We start from the raw sequence: 18,526 nt of genomic DNA, 5'->3' as shown, positions 1-18,526 counted from the left end.
ATTTGCCTTATAATTTCTGAATTCATTTATTACCTTTAGTTATTTTTAGTTAATATTCTTAGAGCTGTATAGATATGTATTCATGCAATCCAAACATCAAAATATATTTCTTCCTTTCCTATATGCATTCTTCACTTTTTTCCTCTTAAAGTTTTCTTTTACCATGTTAAATATAATAGGCAACAGGAGGCATCATTATCTTCCTGTATTAAGGGGAATGAGATTTTGCTTCTTGGTTTTAATTTAAATTTTCTGTATCATGTCAAGAAACAAATTTTCCACCCGGAATATTTTTTAAATATTTTAATCTGGAATAAATATAAACTTTTAAAATCTGTTCTTGACATCTGTTGAGATAATTATGGCTTTTAAAATTTTATCTGTTAGTCTGATAAATGATGTCGACAATTTTCCTTGTGATATCAGTCTTGTGTTCTTGGAATAAACTCTCCTTATTTATAGTAGGCAAATCTTTCAATGTAATGCTATATTTCGGTTTCCTAAAGTTTATTTTGGTGCTTTACTCATATATTCCAAAGTGAAAGTGATCTATAAAATATGAGTGGTGTCTTTGTCAGGCCTGGCAGGCTCTTGTCCTTGAACTTCAGGGTGCTTCTCTAGCCATCTTATTTGTCACTCTTGAAAGCCTTTCTATCAGAGTGTTATCATATTTGAAGAATCTCTGAGGGAATTCCCTGGTGGTCTAGTGGTTAGGACTTGGCACTTTCACTGCAGGGGCCTGGGTTCGATCCCTGGTTGGGGAACTAAGATCCTGCAATATATGTGGCACAGCCAAAAAAAAAAAAAAAAAAAAGAATCAATCTCTGAGATGAAATGGAAGAAATGCTAAGGGACAATAGCATATTATTGTTTCAATTTTAATTTCTCTGAATTTTTAAAACCCCTTTCCCCCTTTTCTTTAATAAATTATCTACTTACCAATATCTTTTGCCCTTTCATCTGTTGGGATTCAGTTTTAATGATTTGAACAATCTCTTTATATATCAAGGCTATTTCTCCTTTGGAAAAATATTTATAGGAAATATTAGTTTGTCGTTTGCTTCACTTCCACTTCCTTCATCTGTCAACACGGTCTCATCTGACTGGTTTGTCCTCTTCCTCCTTCTTACCACTCATGAGTGTTGCCCAAGTATGGTTTCTCCATTCTGTGTTCTTTCTCTCCTTTAACAATTCTCAAAGAGTGGTCTGTGCTTCCTAAGACCCTTTCATGGGGTCTGCAAAGTCAAAACTATTTTCATATTAATATTAAGACTTTCTTTGCCTTTTTCATTCTCATTTTCTCATGAATATGCAGTGGAGTTTTCTTGAGGCTGTATGACAGGTGCTGATGTCATTGCTCTGATGGCTAATGGAATATGTGTCCTCTTAAGGCAGACATTAAAAAGATTTGTGGGAATTCTCTGGTGGTCCAGTGGTTAGGACTCTGAGCTTCCACTGCAGGGGGCCCGGGTTCGAACCCTGGTCAGGTAACTAAGATCTCGCAAGCAGCATGGTGAGGCTAATAAAGAAAGAAAGAAAGAAAGAAAGAAAGAAAGAAAGAAAGAAAGAATTAAAAATCTAAAAAATAAAAAGATTTGCAAAATGCTGCTCACGAATTTTTGGGGGAGAAATATAGATTTTTTTTTTCCAAAAGTTAACGTAAACATATAATGGGATGAGTATTATTATATTTAAATACATTAATAAATATTTATTTTGAACATTTCTGGGTTTTGATTTCTAATTCAGTAAATATCTATAGATAGAACCCATATAAATAAAAGCTCTTTAGGTCCCTCAATAATTTTGAAGGCTAAAGGGATCCTGAGACCAAAAAGTTTGAGAACTGCTGTTCTCGTACTGCCTGCTCTGAGTTCTGTTTTTTCTCATAACCCCTACTTGTCTGTGAGGATGACTCCCAGATGAAGACCACACTGTGAGAAGAAGCACTGTTATTTCCTCCTGGGACTTTTTACTTGAAATTATGACAGGTAGAGAAGGTGCCTTGGGCTAAGGATTGGCCCAAACCTCTGAAATAAGGCACCTCAGAGACTACTGTCCAAGATTTGCATTTCATTTCTGCCTCTCAAAATAAAGTAACTAAAACTGGAATTGGAGTATAAACTAGATTATTTACTGAGCTCTCTCTCTCTCTCTTTTTTTTTTTTTTTTTTTTTTGCGGTACGCAGGCCTCTCACTGTTGTGGCCTCTCCCGTTGCGGATCACAGGCTCCGGACGCGCAGGCTCAGCGGCCATGGCTCACGGGCCCAGCCGCTCTGCGGCATGCGGGATCTTCCCGGACTGGGGACGAACCTGTGTCCCCTGCATCGGCAGGCAGACTCTCAATCACTGTGCCACCAGGGAAGCCCTGAGTTCGCTCTTTGTGTCAGGCACTTAGGAACACAGATTTAAGGCACCCTGTCCTCAAGTAGCTCAAAGTATAGTGGGTAGAGAAAGGGTGATTTTATGTATGTGCCAGTTCTTATCACCTTCAATGTTACACTTAGGATTGACTTAATGTTCTTTCTTTTAAATGATAAAACAATACTCGTATCTTGGTAGGTTGTATAATGCCTCTCTTACCCTTTTTTTCCTTTTGCATCCTCCCTTTTCCACATTTGTGGTATCTGGCATATGTTACGTACACGGAATACCATGTGCAGGTCAACAGTTATCGTTCTTGAACCAAAATAAGAAATAGAAAAGTTTATTGCTTCTTTGTGCTTGTTAGCATTGGAATATGTGATATACTTTATATTTTTATTTGAAGGGTCATGTGTATCAGCATGCCCATTGGTTTATACATTTGCTTTTGCCAAATGGGCTAGTTGAGATGGAGGTATTAATTTGTTTGTACCAACATGTGTTGCTGTCACTATTTAAACAAGATGCTAGTATGCCATACCACAAATTAGCACCATCCCACCCCATCCCCACTTGGCTCTTTCAGTACAGCTGTTGGGAATATGCACTCCTCTTCCCCTTTTCCCCCTTCTTCCTCCATCCTAAGTGACCTACATTGAAACTGGAAGTGGTGAACTGCCTTCCTAGCCTTTCATCCTCTCTCTTCCAGTCCACTGCTGCCACACTTACCTCCTAAAATTATGTTTTTATCATGTTGCTCCTCAAAAACTGCAGTGACTCCATTGGCTTCCCAACCATTTGCTCACATACAGCTACCCTGTCCTCTAGTGAAGCACAGATGCCAGCCTCAGTCTCATCTCAAGCCTTTGGCCATTTTGTTTCCTGGTCCTCAAATACCTTCTTTCCTTCATGAAGCCTTCTCTAGCTTACAATCTCCCTTCCATTTTCTTTTTTTTTTTTTTTTTTTTCTTTTTGCGGTATGCGGGCCTCTCACTGTTGTGGCCTCTCCCGTTGCGGAGCACAGGCTCCGGATGCGCAGGCCCAGCGGCCATGGCTCACGGGCCCAGCCGCTCCGCGGCATATGGGATCCTCCCAGACCGGGGCACGAACCCGTATCCCCTGCATCGGCAGGCGGACTCTTAACCACTGCGCCACCAGGGAGGCCCTCCCTTCCATTTTCTAAATGCCAGTTTCACTTTTATTCTAACAGTTTAACACTTAGCTGTTGTATAATTACATTATGCGGAAGTTTCCTCCTCAACTAGATCATAAATTCTTGAGAGCAGTGACAGGGTAACAAACGCTTTTTGTATCCTTAATCATCTACCCTCATAGTGCAAGGCATAGATTTATTGAGTATTGGCTATATAAATGTGTTGACTGGCTATTAACCATTCCTCCCCAACTAGAATCCTCCTCAATAAGCATTTATTGAATACCTTCTCTGGAACAACACTAGAGTTGTTAAGACCACAAAAATGAGAAGGATATGGTGTAGTCACAAGACTCAAGTGGAAGAGATTATGCAATCAGCATAGATGTCTGAACAAAGGGGGTGTTGAGGGAAAGTCTGTTTGAGCTGGCCCTAGATGGATTGAAGGGGATTTCACCAGGCTAAAAAGAGAATGGGGGCTGGGTGGGATTTCAGATAGAATATATGGCCTGAGCAAAGGTATGGAGGTGTAAAAGTACATGGCCTATGTGGAGTATAACAAATCTATGGCAGGAGATAAGTCTGTCTGGGTAGATGGGATCTAGATTTGATAGGGCTCTGAATACCATACAGAGAAATGTAAACTTGACCCAAAAGGCAATGGGGAACCAGCTTATGATTTTAAGCAAGAAGGTGACAAAAGGCACTGAAAGTGTCAGCTATGTAATGCAGATATCAACCAAACATTTTTCCCTGTTTGCCCTCCCCCCATAACCCTTCAATGTATGACAAGCCCTATAGTAATCCACTAGTTGGGATAATAAATCAAATCCTGTTACTTTGTTCCTGGTCTACCCTAAATTCTGGCTGACCTCAGGCTTGTGACCATCTAGAGGTTTGATTTATTCCAGATGTGCCATTCTCTGGACTGACATGTCATAGGGAAGCCCCAGAGTGTTATGGAAAGAGCAATAGGCTTGGAGTTCAACTAAATGCAGGATCAAATCTCAACTTTGAGGAACTTTAAATTATTTCCTCATTATTCTGCTGCTTTAACTTTTTGTCTGGAACTTTTTTATATCTGCAAAATAAAACCAACGACTACCAGAATGGATTATCCACGGGCAAAATATCACTTTGAGTTTTACTGATTATGTCCTTTTTCTTTGTTGAACTCGTTTGTTGCATCTGTTTTGCCTGATCTGCTTGCTGCTTCTAATTTTCTTTTGTTGACCCTTTATTTCTATGTACTTATTAAGGAAGCACTTTATAACCCAAACACTGAGCCAGATAACTGTTCCACGAAATGTTTGAAATGAGGCAGCTCAATTTAGCTGGATTGTTCTGTGTCAGTGGGTTACAGGAAGGAGTTTGTAAGGTCCTAATGGGGAAACGGAAGAGTTTTCCAGCTTCTCCTTTGTTGAGTCTTCATCTTGTAGCGTCATTATTTTGTTTTAATGAATTCCCAGAACAATAGGTACACCTTCTGAAAATATGACTACAGGACATATTCCAAAGCCAAATATAAATTATTTTTGGACTCCCCATACTTTTTCTCCCTATGATTTGTGTGGCTAATGTAGAGTTGCTGGAACTGTGTATTTTAAATCATTTCCTGAATGAAGCACATAACCAGTGAAGAGAGAGGGAAAGGATTCTGCATCATTTTGCAAATTTTCTTGCCTACGTTCAGTGCTAGTCACTGGAATTCACGGGCGTTGGATGAATTTAAACAGAAAGAAAATCTCTCAAGTTCTTCTCATCAGCTAAAATGGTGCTTGTTTTCCATTAAGATTTCTAGAAACCTGGAATACCTACTTTTGAGATTGCTTTTATAAGTTCGTTGAATGTAGTAAATCCCAGAGTTAGACAAATATTAAGTGCAACTAATGACTCTGATGCCACCTACATTTAAAAGGGAAAGTTGATGTGAGGACAGGAAACATGCCTTGTTTGGATTTTGTTATTTGTGTTTAGGCTAATGTTATTTCTGCTTGTTTTTCATTTTCATCCTGTTGAGTTTGAAGCAGCAACAGAAGTGTCAAATGGAATTCTTGGGAATTAAGGACTGGAGCTTGAGATAGAGATGAGGGCTAGAGATAGTAGGTTTCCTTAAAGGATAAGATAAAGTAACTCAGAGTAAGGCAGGTAAGGATCTGTTATCTTAGTCAGATCAAGAGCAAAGTAGAGAGACTAATTTTTTTCTTAAAGATTAAAGACACTTCTTCCTGGATGACAGGAGGGAAGACTGAGAGTTTCAGAATTTCCTATGTGTCGTTGGTAATAGGAAAAACCTGCCTAAGGATCCTATGGTAGTCAGGTTAGACTTGGGAGCAGCGGCAGAGGCCGCTTTTGTCACCTTCTTGCTTAGAATCATAATTCAGAGGAATTCGTGTAAGTGCATTTTTGCAGGTGTGCTCAGAGAAGGGGCGTGAAGGAAGCAGGATAGAGCAGGAGGAAGAGTCTAGCAAGGATGAAGGATTGGCTGGAAGCGAGGGAGCTGGGCTGAAGATGCAAAGCATGGATTCTTAGTATCCTAGGAAACATTTGATCCACATAGGAAGGTTAGAGGTTTTGTAGCTGAGGGAATGGTTTTATGATAGATGATTTTCTAAATTATTAGTACCTCTGGGTAAATGACCCTACCTTCTCCACCTGACCATATGTCACCATGGAAGCATGGTAATGTTCCTGGAGAACCTGTTGTTTAGATTCATGTCTGCACAGAGTTCAAGCTGTTGGTGTATACTAAAGAAGGTTGTTGAGAATGTGTTTCTTTTATTTATATTCATCCTTATCCATAAGTGAATGGCAGATTTCCCTTAGAATATCTGTTCTCTTGATTTCAGTCATCACCTTGATGTTGATAACTCCCAAGTCTTTGCCTCTCAATCTTCATCTCATCTGGCCTACTCAGCATCATTTCTGTATCTGTCCCACTATCCCACAATGCTTCATACATAATAGGTGGTTCATAAATGTCACTCATGCTGACCTCCTCCATCAGGCTGACCTCTTTATCATAAGTGAGATGTTGTGAAATTGAGCACATGATTTGGAGCTTACCTTCTTCTAAAAACACTAACTGGGCAAGTTATTTAGTCTCTCTGAGCTTTGGTTTCCTCATCTGCACTAGGAGTGCTAATGCCACAGCTTAGGAACGCTGGAAAAATTAAGTGAAAGAGTTCACTTTAAGTGCATGGCCCAGGGCCTGAAAATTAATTGAAGTCCTGGTAAATGTTGGTTCTTTCTCCTTTATGCTTAATGTTTAAAATATTTAATTTAACTGCTGTGATTCCAATTTTTGAGGCCCAACATTTAATTAATTAATTTTTAATTAATTAATTAATTAACTATGGCTGCACAGGGTCATTGTTGCAGTGCACGGGCTTCTCTAGTTGTGGCGCACGGGCTCTCCAGTTGCAGTATGTGGGATCTTAGTTCCCCGACCAGGGATCAAACCCGGGCTCCCTGCATTGGGAGCACAGAGTCTTAACCATTGGACCACCAGGGAAGTCCCCCTAAAGTTTAATTTAACGTATTTGGTCTTTACCACATTCTTGCACATAATTCTGTTAACCCAGAGTAAGAAGTTTCTTAAAAGAGTATTATTTAGGGCTTCCCTGGTGGTGCAGTGGTTAAGAATGTGCCTGCCAATGCAGGGGACACAGGTTCGAGCCCTGGTCCGGGAAGATCCCACGTGCCATGGAACAACTAAGCCTGTGCACCACAACTACTGAGCCTGTGCTCTAGAGCCCATGAGCCACAACTACCGAGCCTGCTGGCCACAACTTCTGAAGCCTGCGTTCCTGAAGCCCATGCTCCACAACAAGAGAAGCCACCACAATGAGAAGCCCGTGCACCACAATGAAGAGTAGCCCCCACTTGCCACAACTAGAGAAAGCCTGCACACAGCAACAAAGGCCCAACACAGCCAAAAATAAAATGAATGAATGAATGAAATTTTTAAAAAAGAGTATTATTTGCCTAATCGAATAGAACTTTGCTGACTATGAAACTTGATCAAGATTTCATCAAAAACTGGGGGTGTTGTGCTGCAGGGCTAGATAAAGTTGGCTGTAATGCTGTTTGGTTTTTTTTTTTTAAAGATCAATATACTAAGATTTTTTTGAATAAAATTTTATGATCTGAGGATTCCCACTTGGCATGTGGAAAGTGTTTCATCTTTAATATTAAATTCTTGAGCAGAGAACAACATTGAACAGCACAGTATGCCTCTTTTTCCCAGTATTTCTGTGCATCTATATTGTGTTAAGAACTCTGGGAGAGCCAGAGGCATAAAATAATATTTTTCCACTCCCAGATGGCTAGCACATTTCTGAATACTGCTGTCTAGTTTTTATTTCAAATTTTTATTTATTGTGAACTCCCATGAGTTTTGTACCCATGTCCTCATTTGATTTGCTTATTTGCAATGGTTCTCAAAAACCCAATATCAACTACATGGTAAGGGTAACGGTATGTTATATCTGGAGGGTAACTGACTATGCTAAGTAGTTTGTACGTCTATACTGTCAAAATAAGAGCACGAAAGAGGACATATGAATAAGTGGTAACCCAAAAGGTGAAAACTACCCAAATGTCCATCAACTGATAAAAGGATAAATAAAATGTGGTATATCCATACAATGGGTGTTATTCAGTTCTAAAAAGGAATGTAGTACTTATACATGCTACAGCATGGATGAGCCTTGAAAAAATTATGAGACGTGAAAGAAGCCAGACACAAAAGCCCACATCTTATATGATTACATTTATATGAAATATCCAGAATCAGCAAATCACAGACACAGAAAGAGAATAGAGGTTATAAGGGGCTGGGGTGGAAGGGAGATGGGAAGTTATGTTTACTGGGTAACGAGTTTCTGTTTGAGATGATGAAAAATTTCTGGAAATTGATAGTGATGATTGCACATCATTGTAAATGTGCTAAATGCTACTGAATTGCCAGTTTAAAATGGTTTAAGTGGTAAATTTTATGTTATGTGTATTTACCACAATAAAAAAAGAATAAGTGGTAAGGGGCTTGGAAATCATTGTAATAAGCCTCCTGTTTTTTTTTTTTTTTTTTCTGTACAGGAGCCATGGATAACAGAGGCTTTCAGCAGGGGAGTTTCAATAGCTTCCAGAGCAGCTCCAGTGATGAGGACTTGATGGACATACCAGGGACAGCTATGGATTTCTCCATGAGAGATGATGTTCCTCCCTTAGATGGAGAAATAGAAGGTATCATTACTGCTGATGACAATTTATCTTTTTTAAAATTATTTCCAATGTACATACAATAACATTTATTTATCTCCTGGCACACAGTCCTGTGAATTTTAACACATGCGTAGATACTTGTAATCACCACCACTGACAGGATACAGAACAGTTCAACACCCCCAAAGCATTCCTTCTTATTACCCTTTGCAGTCAGTCCTCCCCCACCCCCAAGCCCTGGTAACCACTGATTTGTTCTCTGTCCCATAGTTTTTCCTTTTTGAGAATGTCATATACATGGAGTCACATAGTTTCAACTTCTGAGACTGACTTCATTCACTCAGCTTAATGCCTTGGAGATTCATTTAAGTTGTTCATTCCTTTCTCTTGCTGAGTAGTATACCCCGGAGTGGGATCACTGGACTGTGTGATAAATGTATGCTGAACTTTGTAAGTAACTGCCAAACCATTTTCCAGAGTGGCTGTACCATTTTGCATCTGAACTAGCCATGTATGGTAGTTCTTCCACTTGTTCTGCTCTTAGTATTTTCAGTAATTTTAATTTTAATCATTCTAACAGCTATGTAGTGTTATCTCATCATGGTTTTAATTTCATTTCCCTAACGGTTTATGATGTTGAACATCATTTCATGTGCTTATTTGCCAACCTTATATCCTCTTCGATGAAGTGTCTGTTCAAATCCTTTCCCCTTTTTATAATTGTTTTCTTATTATCTGGAATATATTTATAAAATGAGAATTCCCCTTATCTATTATTTGGTTATGCAGTAACGTCATTCTCTTCATTGGCTGCATACAGTTTCATGGTATAGCTGTACCATAGTTTACTTAACCAAGCTTCTATTGATGCACATTTCAATTGCTTCCAATCTCTTGCTATTACAAACAATGCCACAATGGACAACCATGTGCATGTGTGTGTGTATGTGTGTGTGTGTGTGTATCTTTTAAGTGTATGAGAGCATTTCTGTGGCATGAGTATGTAAGAGTGCTTATTTCCCCTTTCACCAGCCTTGCTGGTGCTAAATATTATAATTCTTTTTTCATCTTTACAATATGATAAATAAATAAATGCATCCCTATTATTGTTTTAATTTTCACTTTTTAAAATTAATGAGCTTGAGCATATTTTCATGTTTATTAACCATTTAAATTTCTTTTTCTGGGGAATTCCCTGGTGGTCCAGTGGTTAGGACTTTGCACTGTCACTGCCGAGGGCTCGAGTTCAATCCCTGGTCAGGGAACTAAAATCCCCCAAACTGTGCGGTCTGGCCAAAAAAAATTTCTTTTTCTGGAAGTTTCCTGTTCATATGATGTTCCTGTCTTTCTAATGGGCTGCTTATCTTTTCTTATTTTTTTATAAGAGCCCTTTATATTATTATTATTAATCTTTTGTCTAATATAGGTTGAATATGTATATTTTCTATTTCTGGTTTGCCTTTGTTAACTTTGTTTTTTTAATCTACAAATTTTTAAAATTTTTGTATAGCTAGGTATATAACCCTTTTCTTTTATTACTTCTGTGTTTCTTGTTATAATTAGAAAGGACTGTATCACTTTAAGGTTGAATTTATATACTTTATTGTCTGGTTCTTTAAGTGATTGGGATTGCCATTCTCAAAGTGAAATCAGGGGACAAGAAACTACTGTCAGAATTCATTATTTAGCAAATTTGTATTAAGGGCCTATGACATTACAGATATTTTGCTAGGTTCTGGGAATTAGCAAGGCTTTAAGTCACCGTCCCTTCATGAAGTTGATTCTAGCTAGCCTAACAGACACCTAAGTACTTATGATAGTACCTACCTACCTCTTAAGAATTGTTTTCAGGATTAAATGAGATAATAACATATAAAGTGCTTATGTACCCAGCATAGAGTTAATGCTCAATAAAATGTTAGCTATCATAATCATCATCATTATTATGTCTATTATAACCCTATATTACAAGGACTTAGCAGAGGACGCATTCTGTGTGTGTGTGTGTGTGTGTGTGTGTGTGTGTGTAGGATTGGAAAAAATTTCACAGAAAAGGTGTGTTTGAGAAGGGCCTTGAAAGGTAAGTTATTTGGAAGGAGGAAGAGCATTTGAGGCAGAAAGCAAGCTTTTACAGAGATAGCAACAGGCATAATATACAGAGGTATAAAAAGGCAGAATATAAGCCCAAATAAGTAAATTGGGGCCTGAATGTCATACTAAGAAGTTTGAATTAACCTTATTATCACTGTGAGGACAAAACTCCTTCACATACTCATTCAACAAATACTTTTCGAGCACCTGGTATGAGCCAGGTACTGCTGTAGGCACTGGGAATACAGTGGCAGGATTAACATAGATAAGATCCAAGCCGATCTGGAATTTAGATCTAGTTGGGGAAATAAACAGATTCCCTAGTTAATTACACATTGTGATAAGTAGAGGATGGAAATAAACTGAATGACAATAGATGATAACTGGGGAATACCACAGTAGTTGGAAAGGTCAGGGGAGGCTCCTCTGAGGGGAGGTGCCCAACTTGGGATGAATATACAAGTAAGAAAACCACAGGTTCAAAAGGATAACAAGAAATTTGCCTGGTAAAGGTACCTCAGGGCAGTGACAGTAGAAGAGAGCCCCTGAATTTAAAGTTCATAAAAGAAAGGTACTCATGGTTTGGTATTTAGTGGGTTTTCCTATTTGCCTACTAATATAAAAGGGACATGTGCGTATCATGTCCATTTATGAGTACTTACAACCACAGTGAGTCAGTCATACCAATTACTGGCTCTAGTGAAGTGGTCAGTTAGGGTATCCATTAGCTTAAACTGGCTACCTCTACTTAAGCCTTCTGGCTAAACCAGAGTGGTTTGGCTTAGTTATCATCATTGCTTCTAATGAAAAATGATTTCATATGGCATCTGTATGACCAAAGTAGTTTTTCTGTGTTCACGTTGCTCTCGGTAGGTGATTGGGGCAAGTATCCATTATTCCTATTTAATAAACTAGAAAACTGAGGCAGACAAGATTTTGACATTGCTTATGATTGTGGAATATAGTTTCACGTGAGTAGTCCTTCACCACTTTTCACTAGCCTTTACAAGAGAATTACTACTTGTGGCTTCCAAGGTCTGACCGTATAATAATGAGGCTGTTTTCCATGAGCCACACACAAAAATCAGTCCACTTATAATACTCCGTAGTGATATAATTTTCTTGCTTTGCTTTTTAATTGTTCTTATTTTATTTAATGTTTTCACATGGGATTTCCTAGTGAACACAACAACAACAGAAAAAAAGGTCATAAAGTCCTTGATATTTGGTGGTGAAACTGTGCATAAAATATTACATTTTGTACCAGGCACAATGGCACGTACTAAAAAGATTAGTTAAAAGGAGCTTGAAAGGCAGTAGAAGTGGTCCTTGTTTTCCAGATGGCTGGAGGGATTGATTTATGAGTAATGAATAAATAAATTATGCATGGCATGGTTAAATGCATCTGAGGTAGTGTTATAGTAGTCTGTAAATTAGAAGAAACATAAACACAGAGATCTGAAAGAAGGGGAGGAGGAGGCAAATAGAAAAAGGGTTTGAGTAACAGGAAAAAATTCAGAGCTATTCTCATAGTCCATCTGTTCTCACTCGCCTGCCTCCGCAGCCTGGAACTCCTGGTCAGCAATTCAGCAATTCATTCATTTATGGAACACCCAGATACGAACTGTGTTGTTTTGGTAATGTTCTTCGATTCTCTTTTCCCCCTCGCTTCCTTGTCTTTCTACCTAGCATGCCTTGCTGCTACTCCCTAACTGCAGAATGAGGAGACATTCCTGGCAGAAAGAGCAGCACAGGTAAAGGCACACAGCAGCGTGAGAGAGCATCCTCTGTTCAAGAAACAGAGTCTGTGTGTCTGAGGCCTGAGACTCCAAGGGTGGGGATGGTGAGAGTTGGAGCAGGATATAGGTTGGGAGATCTAGTTAGAAATCTAGGTGGGGTCCAGATTGTCTGCGCTTTTGGACCTCATCTTGTAACCAAGGAGTCACCAAATGATTTAAAAGCAGAGGAATGATGTGATCAGATTGGTGTTTTAGAGAATTTATGGCAGTGTGGAAGATAGATTCAGGGGAAGAGTATGCTGGAGACTGGAAGACCAGTTAAACTGTTATTTTTGAACAATCTAGGCAAAAAAGCAAAGGCCTGAATTAAGGCAGCAGGAAATGGAGAGGGGGAAAGAATAAGTTCTGGAGAAATTTCAGAGTGGGGATCAATAGGACCAATTAGACATGGAGAATAAACCAGAAGAGTCACAGATGACTTCAAAGCCCAGGTGGAGTATGAGCAGGCCATTTCCCCCTCACGTGTGAGAACATGCCCAGACCACCCCTGCCAGCCTCAGCATAACCTCCCGATGTCCCAGGGAAGGGAAAAAACTTTTAAAATGAAAAACATGACAGTGCATGAAATCCACCATGGAAGCTGTGAAACAGTTCTGTTTGTTCCTCCCCACTGTAAAGAAAGATTATAGTATTCCTTCAGAGGGAAACATAAAACATCTTGGGGGCTTCCCTGGTGGTGCAGTGGTTGAGAGTCCACCTGCTGATGCAGGAGACACGGGTTCGTGCCCCGGTCCGGGAAGATCCCACATGCCGCGGAGCGGCTGGGCCCGTGAGCCATGGCCGCTGAGCCTGCGCGTCCGGAGCCTGTGCTCCGCAACGGGAGAGACCACAACAGTGAGAGGCCCGCATACCGCAAAACAAAACAAAACCATCTTGGGCTTCAGCTCATGGAGAATCCTCCCTTCATCATCTCAGTTAGGCTCTCCCAAACTGACTCATTTGTGTGGATGGTGCCAGGAGGAGAAGGAAAGGGAATTTGGGAACCGTCACCCTCATAATATTCAAACTTCCCTAAACGCTCAGCCTAGGAGAATGGCAATTGTTATCGCTGCTTTTTGAGCTTGAAAAAAAGAAAAAGTAGCCCTTATCAAAAGCTCCATGGGGCCGTAAACCTCACCTGTTTTAATATGCTGACCCCATAAAATGAGGCCTATGGTGATGGTCCACAGGCTGTAAAGGCTTCCTTTAGGTTCCTTAATGGGAAAATACCTGGTCAGATTTCAGAATGTATGCCCTCTACTCTTTCCCCCATTTATATATTTATATTTTTGTCTTAAGTATATGTTTTATTCAGGTCTACTGAGTTTTTACCTAATGTCCCATCCAGGACACCACATTACATTTAGTCGTCCTGTCTCCTCGGGCTCCTCTTGGCTGTGATGGTTTCTTAGACCTTCTTTGTATTTGGTGACCTTGACAGTTTTGAGGATTACTGGCCAGGTATTTGTAGAATGTTGCTAAGTTGGGATTTGTTTGATGTTTTTCTCATAATTGGACTGGGGCTTGGGGGAAGGAGACTAGAGGTAAAGTGTCATTCTTACCACATCATATCAAAGGTATATACCATCAATATGACTCATCACTGCACCTTGATCACGTGGCTGAGGTAGTGTTTGTCAGTTTTCTCCACTGTGAAGTTACTCTTTTTTCATCCTTTCCATAATGTGTTCTTTGGTTAAGGAAGTCACTGCGTAGCTGACACTTAAGAATAAGGAAGTTATTCTCTACCTCCTTGAGGGTGAAGTCTCTACAAACACTATTTGGAATTGTTCTTCATTGGAGATTTCTCTATTCTCAGTTATTTATTCATCACTTATTTATATCAGTAGGGACTCATCTGTTTAATACTTTGGGCTATAATCCATTATTACTTTATTTTATTCAAATTTTTCTAACTTTGCATTTGGAGCTCTTTCAATTGGCTCTGTCTCCCTTTGATATACCCCTGTCACTGTGCAGGATTCTTGAGCACTTATTTACTTTCTGGTACTACAGTATGCTCCAGGCCCATGTTATATATTTCCTGCCTCAGTCCTAGAATCAGCCATTTCTCCAAGGAGCCCTAGTTCCTTTCAGCAGAGATTAGTATTAGAAAGCAAGATCTGGGGGGCTTCCCTGGTGGCGCAGTGGTTGAGAATCTGCCTGCTAATGCAGGGGATATGGGTTCGAGCCCTGGTCTGGGAGGATCCCACATGCCACGGAGCAACTAGGCCAGTGAGCCACAACTACTGAGCCTGCGTGTCTGGAGCCTGTGCTCTGCAACAAGAGAGGCCACGACAGTGAGAGGCCCGCACACCGCAATGAAGAGTGGCCCCCACTCTCTGCAACTGGAGAAAGCCCTCGCACAGAAACGAAGACCCAACACACCCAAAAATAAATAAGTAAAACTTAAAAAAAAAAAAGAAAGCAAGATCTGGGCATGAGGTGTGCTTTTTTCTGTTGGGGCGTTGTTGCTTCTAGGCCCTCTCAGTAAGGAAATATAAATATATGTGTATTCTGACCCACGTATTTACACATACCTGTAAAGAGATTATCTGTATGTAACTATCTGCATCTATATGAAGCTAAACATGAGATCATACTGGTGTCTCTAACTGTAATCCGTTACCACATGGATCATTCTTGCCTCCTCCCCTTGCTTGTCTGTAACCTTCCCCTCCAGGTCGTGAGAAACGTGGCTCCCACCATCCACCATCCAATATTTAACTGTTCATTTCCAGTGTACGTGCATGGTTTCAAATTGTTAACCCATACCCTCCATGGGAAACTACTTTATCAACTATAGTAAAGTGCTTATACAAAATTCTTTTACCTTTAGTCTTACAAACTCCACTCATTTCCAGTTACTTGGGTCAGCATCTTTTTCCTTTACCCCTTTAGTGAGGCTGTTTCTCAAATTTGTAATATAATTGGATTCTTTTGCCACATTCTGCATTCCATCCTGGGATTTTTTTAAATTGCATACATTAAGGTTCACTCTTTGTGCTGTAAAGCTCTATAGATTTTGGCAAATGCATAGTGACATGTATCCACTATTACAGTATCATGCAGAATAGTTTCACTGCCCTAAAAAATCCCCTGTGTCTTACCTATTCAGCATCCTTTCTTCTGAGCCCCGGCAACCACTGATCCGTTTTCATCTTTATAAATTTGTCTTTTCCAGAATGTCTTTATAAATAGAATCGTACAGTACATAGACTTTTCAGATTGGCTTCCTTCACTCAGCAGTATGCATTTAAGGTTCTTCCATGTCTTTGTGTGGATTGATAGCTCGTTCCTTTTCATCCCTAAATAATATTCCATTGTCCGGATATACCACAGTTTGTCTATTCATTCACCTACCTACTATAGGACATCTTGGTTTCTTCCAACTTTTGGCAATTATGACTAAAGCTGCTACAAACATCTGTGTGTAGTTTTTCCTGTGGGCGTAAGTTTTCAAGTCAGTTGGGTAAATATATAGATGCAATTTCTGGATTATATGGTAAGACTATGTTTGGTTTTATAAGAAATTGCCCAACTGTCTTCTAAAGTGGCTGTACCATTTTGTATTCCCACCAGCAATGAATGAGAGTTCCTGTAATTCCACATCCTTGTGAGCAATTGGTATTGTCAGTGTTTTAGGTTTTAGCCATTCTAATAGGTGTGTAGTGGGATCTTGTTGTTAATTTGCATTACCCTAATGACAAATGATGTTGAGCATCTTTTCATTTGCTATTTGCCATCTGTATGTCTTCTTTGGTGATGTTCAGATCTTTTGATTTTAGCTCTTTCTTCTTTTCTAATATATACATTTAATATTATAAATTTCTAAGTACTGCTTTTTGCTGTATCCCACAAATTTTGTTATGTTGTATTTTCATTTTCATTTACTCCAAAATGTTTTAAAATTTGTCTTCAGACTTCTTTGACCCATGGGTTATTTGGAAGTATGTTGCTTAATTTCCAGGTATTTGGTCATTTTCCAGCTGTTTTTCTGTTACTGGTTTCTAGTTTAATTCCCTTGTGTTAGGATTTATGTTAAACTGGCTAGGAGTTGGGCTTTGTTTAATGTTTGGGGTCATTATTGGTGCCAGGGGTTAAATTCCTGTAGTGTCCTTGTTTTTGTCTCCCCTCTTGATTTTTAGTTTCCTTAAGTACAATTCCTTGAAAGAGATTCTGTGTCTTGCAGCTGTAATCCACTGTTAATAAGATATGGGAGCCCCATTGGTGTGCTTGTATGGTATGGGGGAGCAGGTTATTTTATAATCTTCTGATTAAATTGCAGTGTCTGTTGGACCTGTGTCTTGTGTCTTTGACCTTCACAAAGTGTAATCCGGTGGTATAGCTTTTTGTTCTCCCTGCCCCCTGCTCCTGTCTCTGACCTCAGCATTCCTAGCCCATTTCCAGGAAGCCCAGACCCCTACTGACTTTGCTTTTTCCCAGCCCATTTCCAGGAAGCCCAGACCCCTACTGACTTTGCTTTTTCCCAGCCCATTTCCAGGAAGCCCAGACCCCTACTGACTTTGCTTTTTCCCCGTAGGTGAGACTAGAAGGGTCGGGTTGGGGCTGGAGAGGGAAGAATGCCCTTCCCCCAACTGGGATAAGGCTCAGGCAAAGTATTTTCCCCTGGAGCATAGGCCTTTGTTACAGAGACAGGTCTGGCCTATTTCACAATGATAGCTCTTCACTTCTCCTCCTCTGAGCTAGGAGGACACGTTTCTTAGCTCTTCATTTTGAGAACTTGGTAGGGTTCCTGGAGATAAAACCCACCGAAGTATAGGCTCAGGAGTTCCTTACTCTCACAGAAGTCCACACACAGCCTTCAGCTATTCGTCAAAGTTGCCGTTTAAGTAGCCCTACCAGTTATGTTTCTAGCGGTTTCTACTCCAGGTAAGCAGATCTCTCTGTGTTTTTTGGATAAGCCTGTCTCTTCAGATTTGGGGGTCAGAGTTTCCCTTGCAGCAATTCTCCGGTGGGTCCAAGAAAAGTTATTGATTTTTCAGTTTGTCTAGCTTTTTCTTGCTGTACGAATGGGAGCAACATCTTTTTTTTTGTTTTTTTAATTGAAGTATAGTTAATTTATAATGTATTAGTTTCAAGTGTACAGCAAGACAATTTCTGAGCTTTTTACTTGCCAGAGCTGAATCTGGAAGCTCCCCGTTTATTTTCTAATTAGTGAGACCACTTTGGTCCCCTCTCAAAGGGAGAAAGAAGTTAGAGGGCATTTGGCCTCTAATAAATCCTGAGTGGATTATTATGAACCTCACCTTGTTCTGATTTATGGCATTATGTGGTAGAGGAGAGGGTTGCTGTGATGTTTCAGGAATGTGTGCTGGGTGTTTCCGGGGTCTGTGGCTAGCAGGTACTCCAGAGGTACCGTGGCCATGTTGGTATAGCTCTAGTTAGGCACAGACTGGAAGTGTTGGGTCCCAGGTTGTGCTCTACTTCACTGCTCAACTGAATCTTACTTTTCTAAGGGTTGGTAGTACCATTTATTGATCTTGCCAGAAGGGTATTCTGTGATAACTATGCAATCAAAATACCATTTGGAATTCCTCAAAGCTAATATCTTCTCAGAAGTCATTCAACACAATGTACGAATGACCCACAAATAACCATTGCTAAAATTAGAGTATGAGAGTTGGAAAGGACCGTAAAAATCATACATGCTGATATGCCCTCATTTTTACAGATGGGGAATCTGAAACCCACAGAGATTAAGACAGTTGCCCAGGGTGACACAATTAGTGAGTTATGGAGCTAGGGTTGGAATCTGTATCTTCTCACTGCTGGACAATGGGTCTGATCACAAAGACTTTTTCTTTCTTTCTTTCTTTCTTCCTTCTTTCCTTCCTTCTTTCCTTCCTTCCTTCCTTCCTTCCTTCCTTCCTTCCTTCCTCTCTCCCTCCCT

At 39.9% G+C, this 18,526-nt stretch overlaps 1 protein-coding gene and 1 non-coding gene across 5 annotated transcripts in view; both read left to right on the top strand.

The window, feature by feature from the left end:
- Nucleotides 1-18,526, top strand: part of CLCN5 (chloride voltage-gated channel 5) — a 153,984-nt gene that overhangs the window by 97,997 nt on the left and 37,461 nt on the right. For all 4 annotated transcript variants that reach the window (XM_060086779.1, XM_060086778.1, XM_060086776.1 and 1 more), the window contains one exon: nucleotides 8,618-8,764. In XM_060086779.1, coding sequence (XP_059942762.1) covers nucleotides 8,618-8,764 — 147 coding nt within the window. The remainder of the gene's footprint in view (nucleotides 1-8,617; nucleotides 8,765-18,526) is intronic.
- Nucleotides 9,936-10,008, top strand: TRNAD-GUC (transfer RNA aspartic acid (anticodon GUC)). The gene has a single exon. It is a non-coding gene; the product is annotated as a tRNA-Asp (tRNA).

The sequence above is a fragment of the Mesoplodon densirostris genome, chromosome X (assembly GCF_025265405.1).
Source record: "Mesoplodon densirostris isolate mMesDen1 chromosome X, mMesDen1 primary haplotype, whole genome shotgun sequence".
NCBI lineage: Eukaryota > Metazoa > Chordata > Mammalia > Artiodactyla > Ziphiidae > Mesoplodon > Mesoplodon densirostris.
This window is presented reverse-complemented; position numbering and strand designations above follow the sequence as displayed.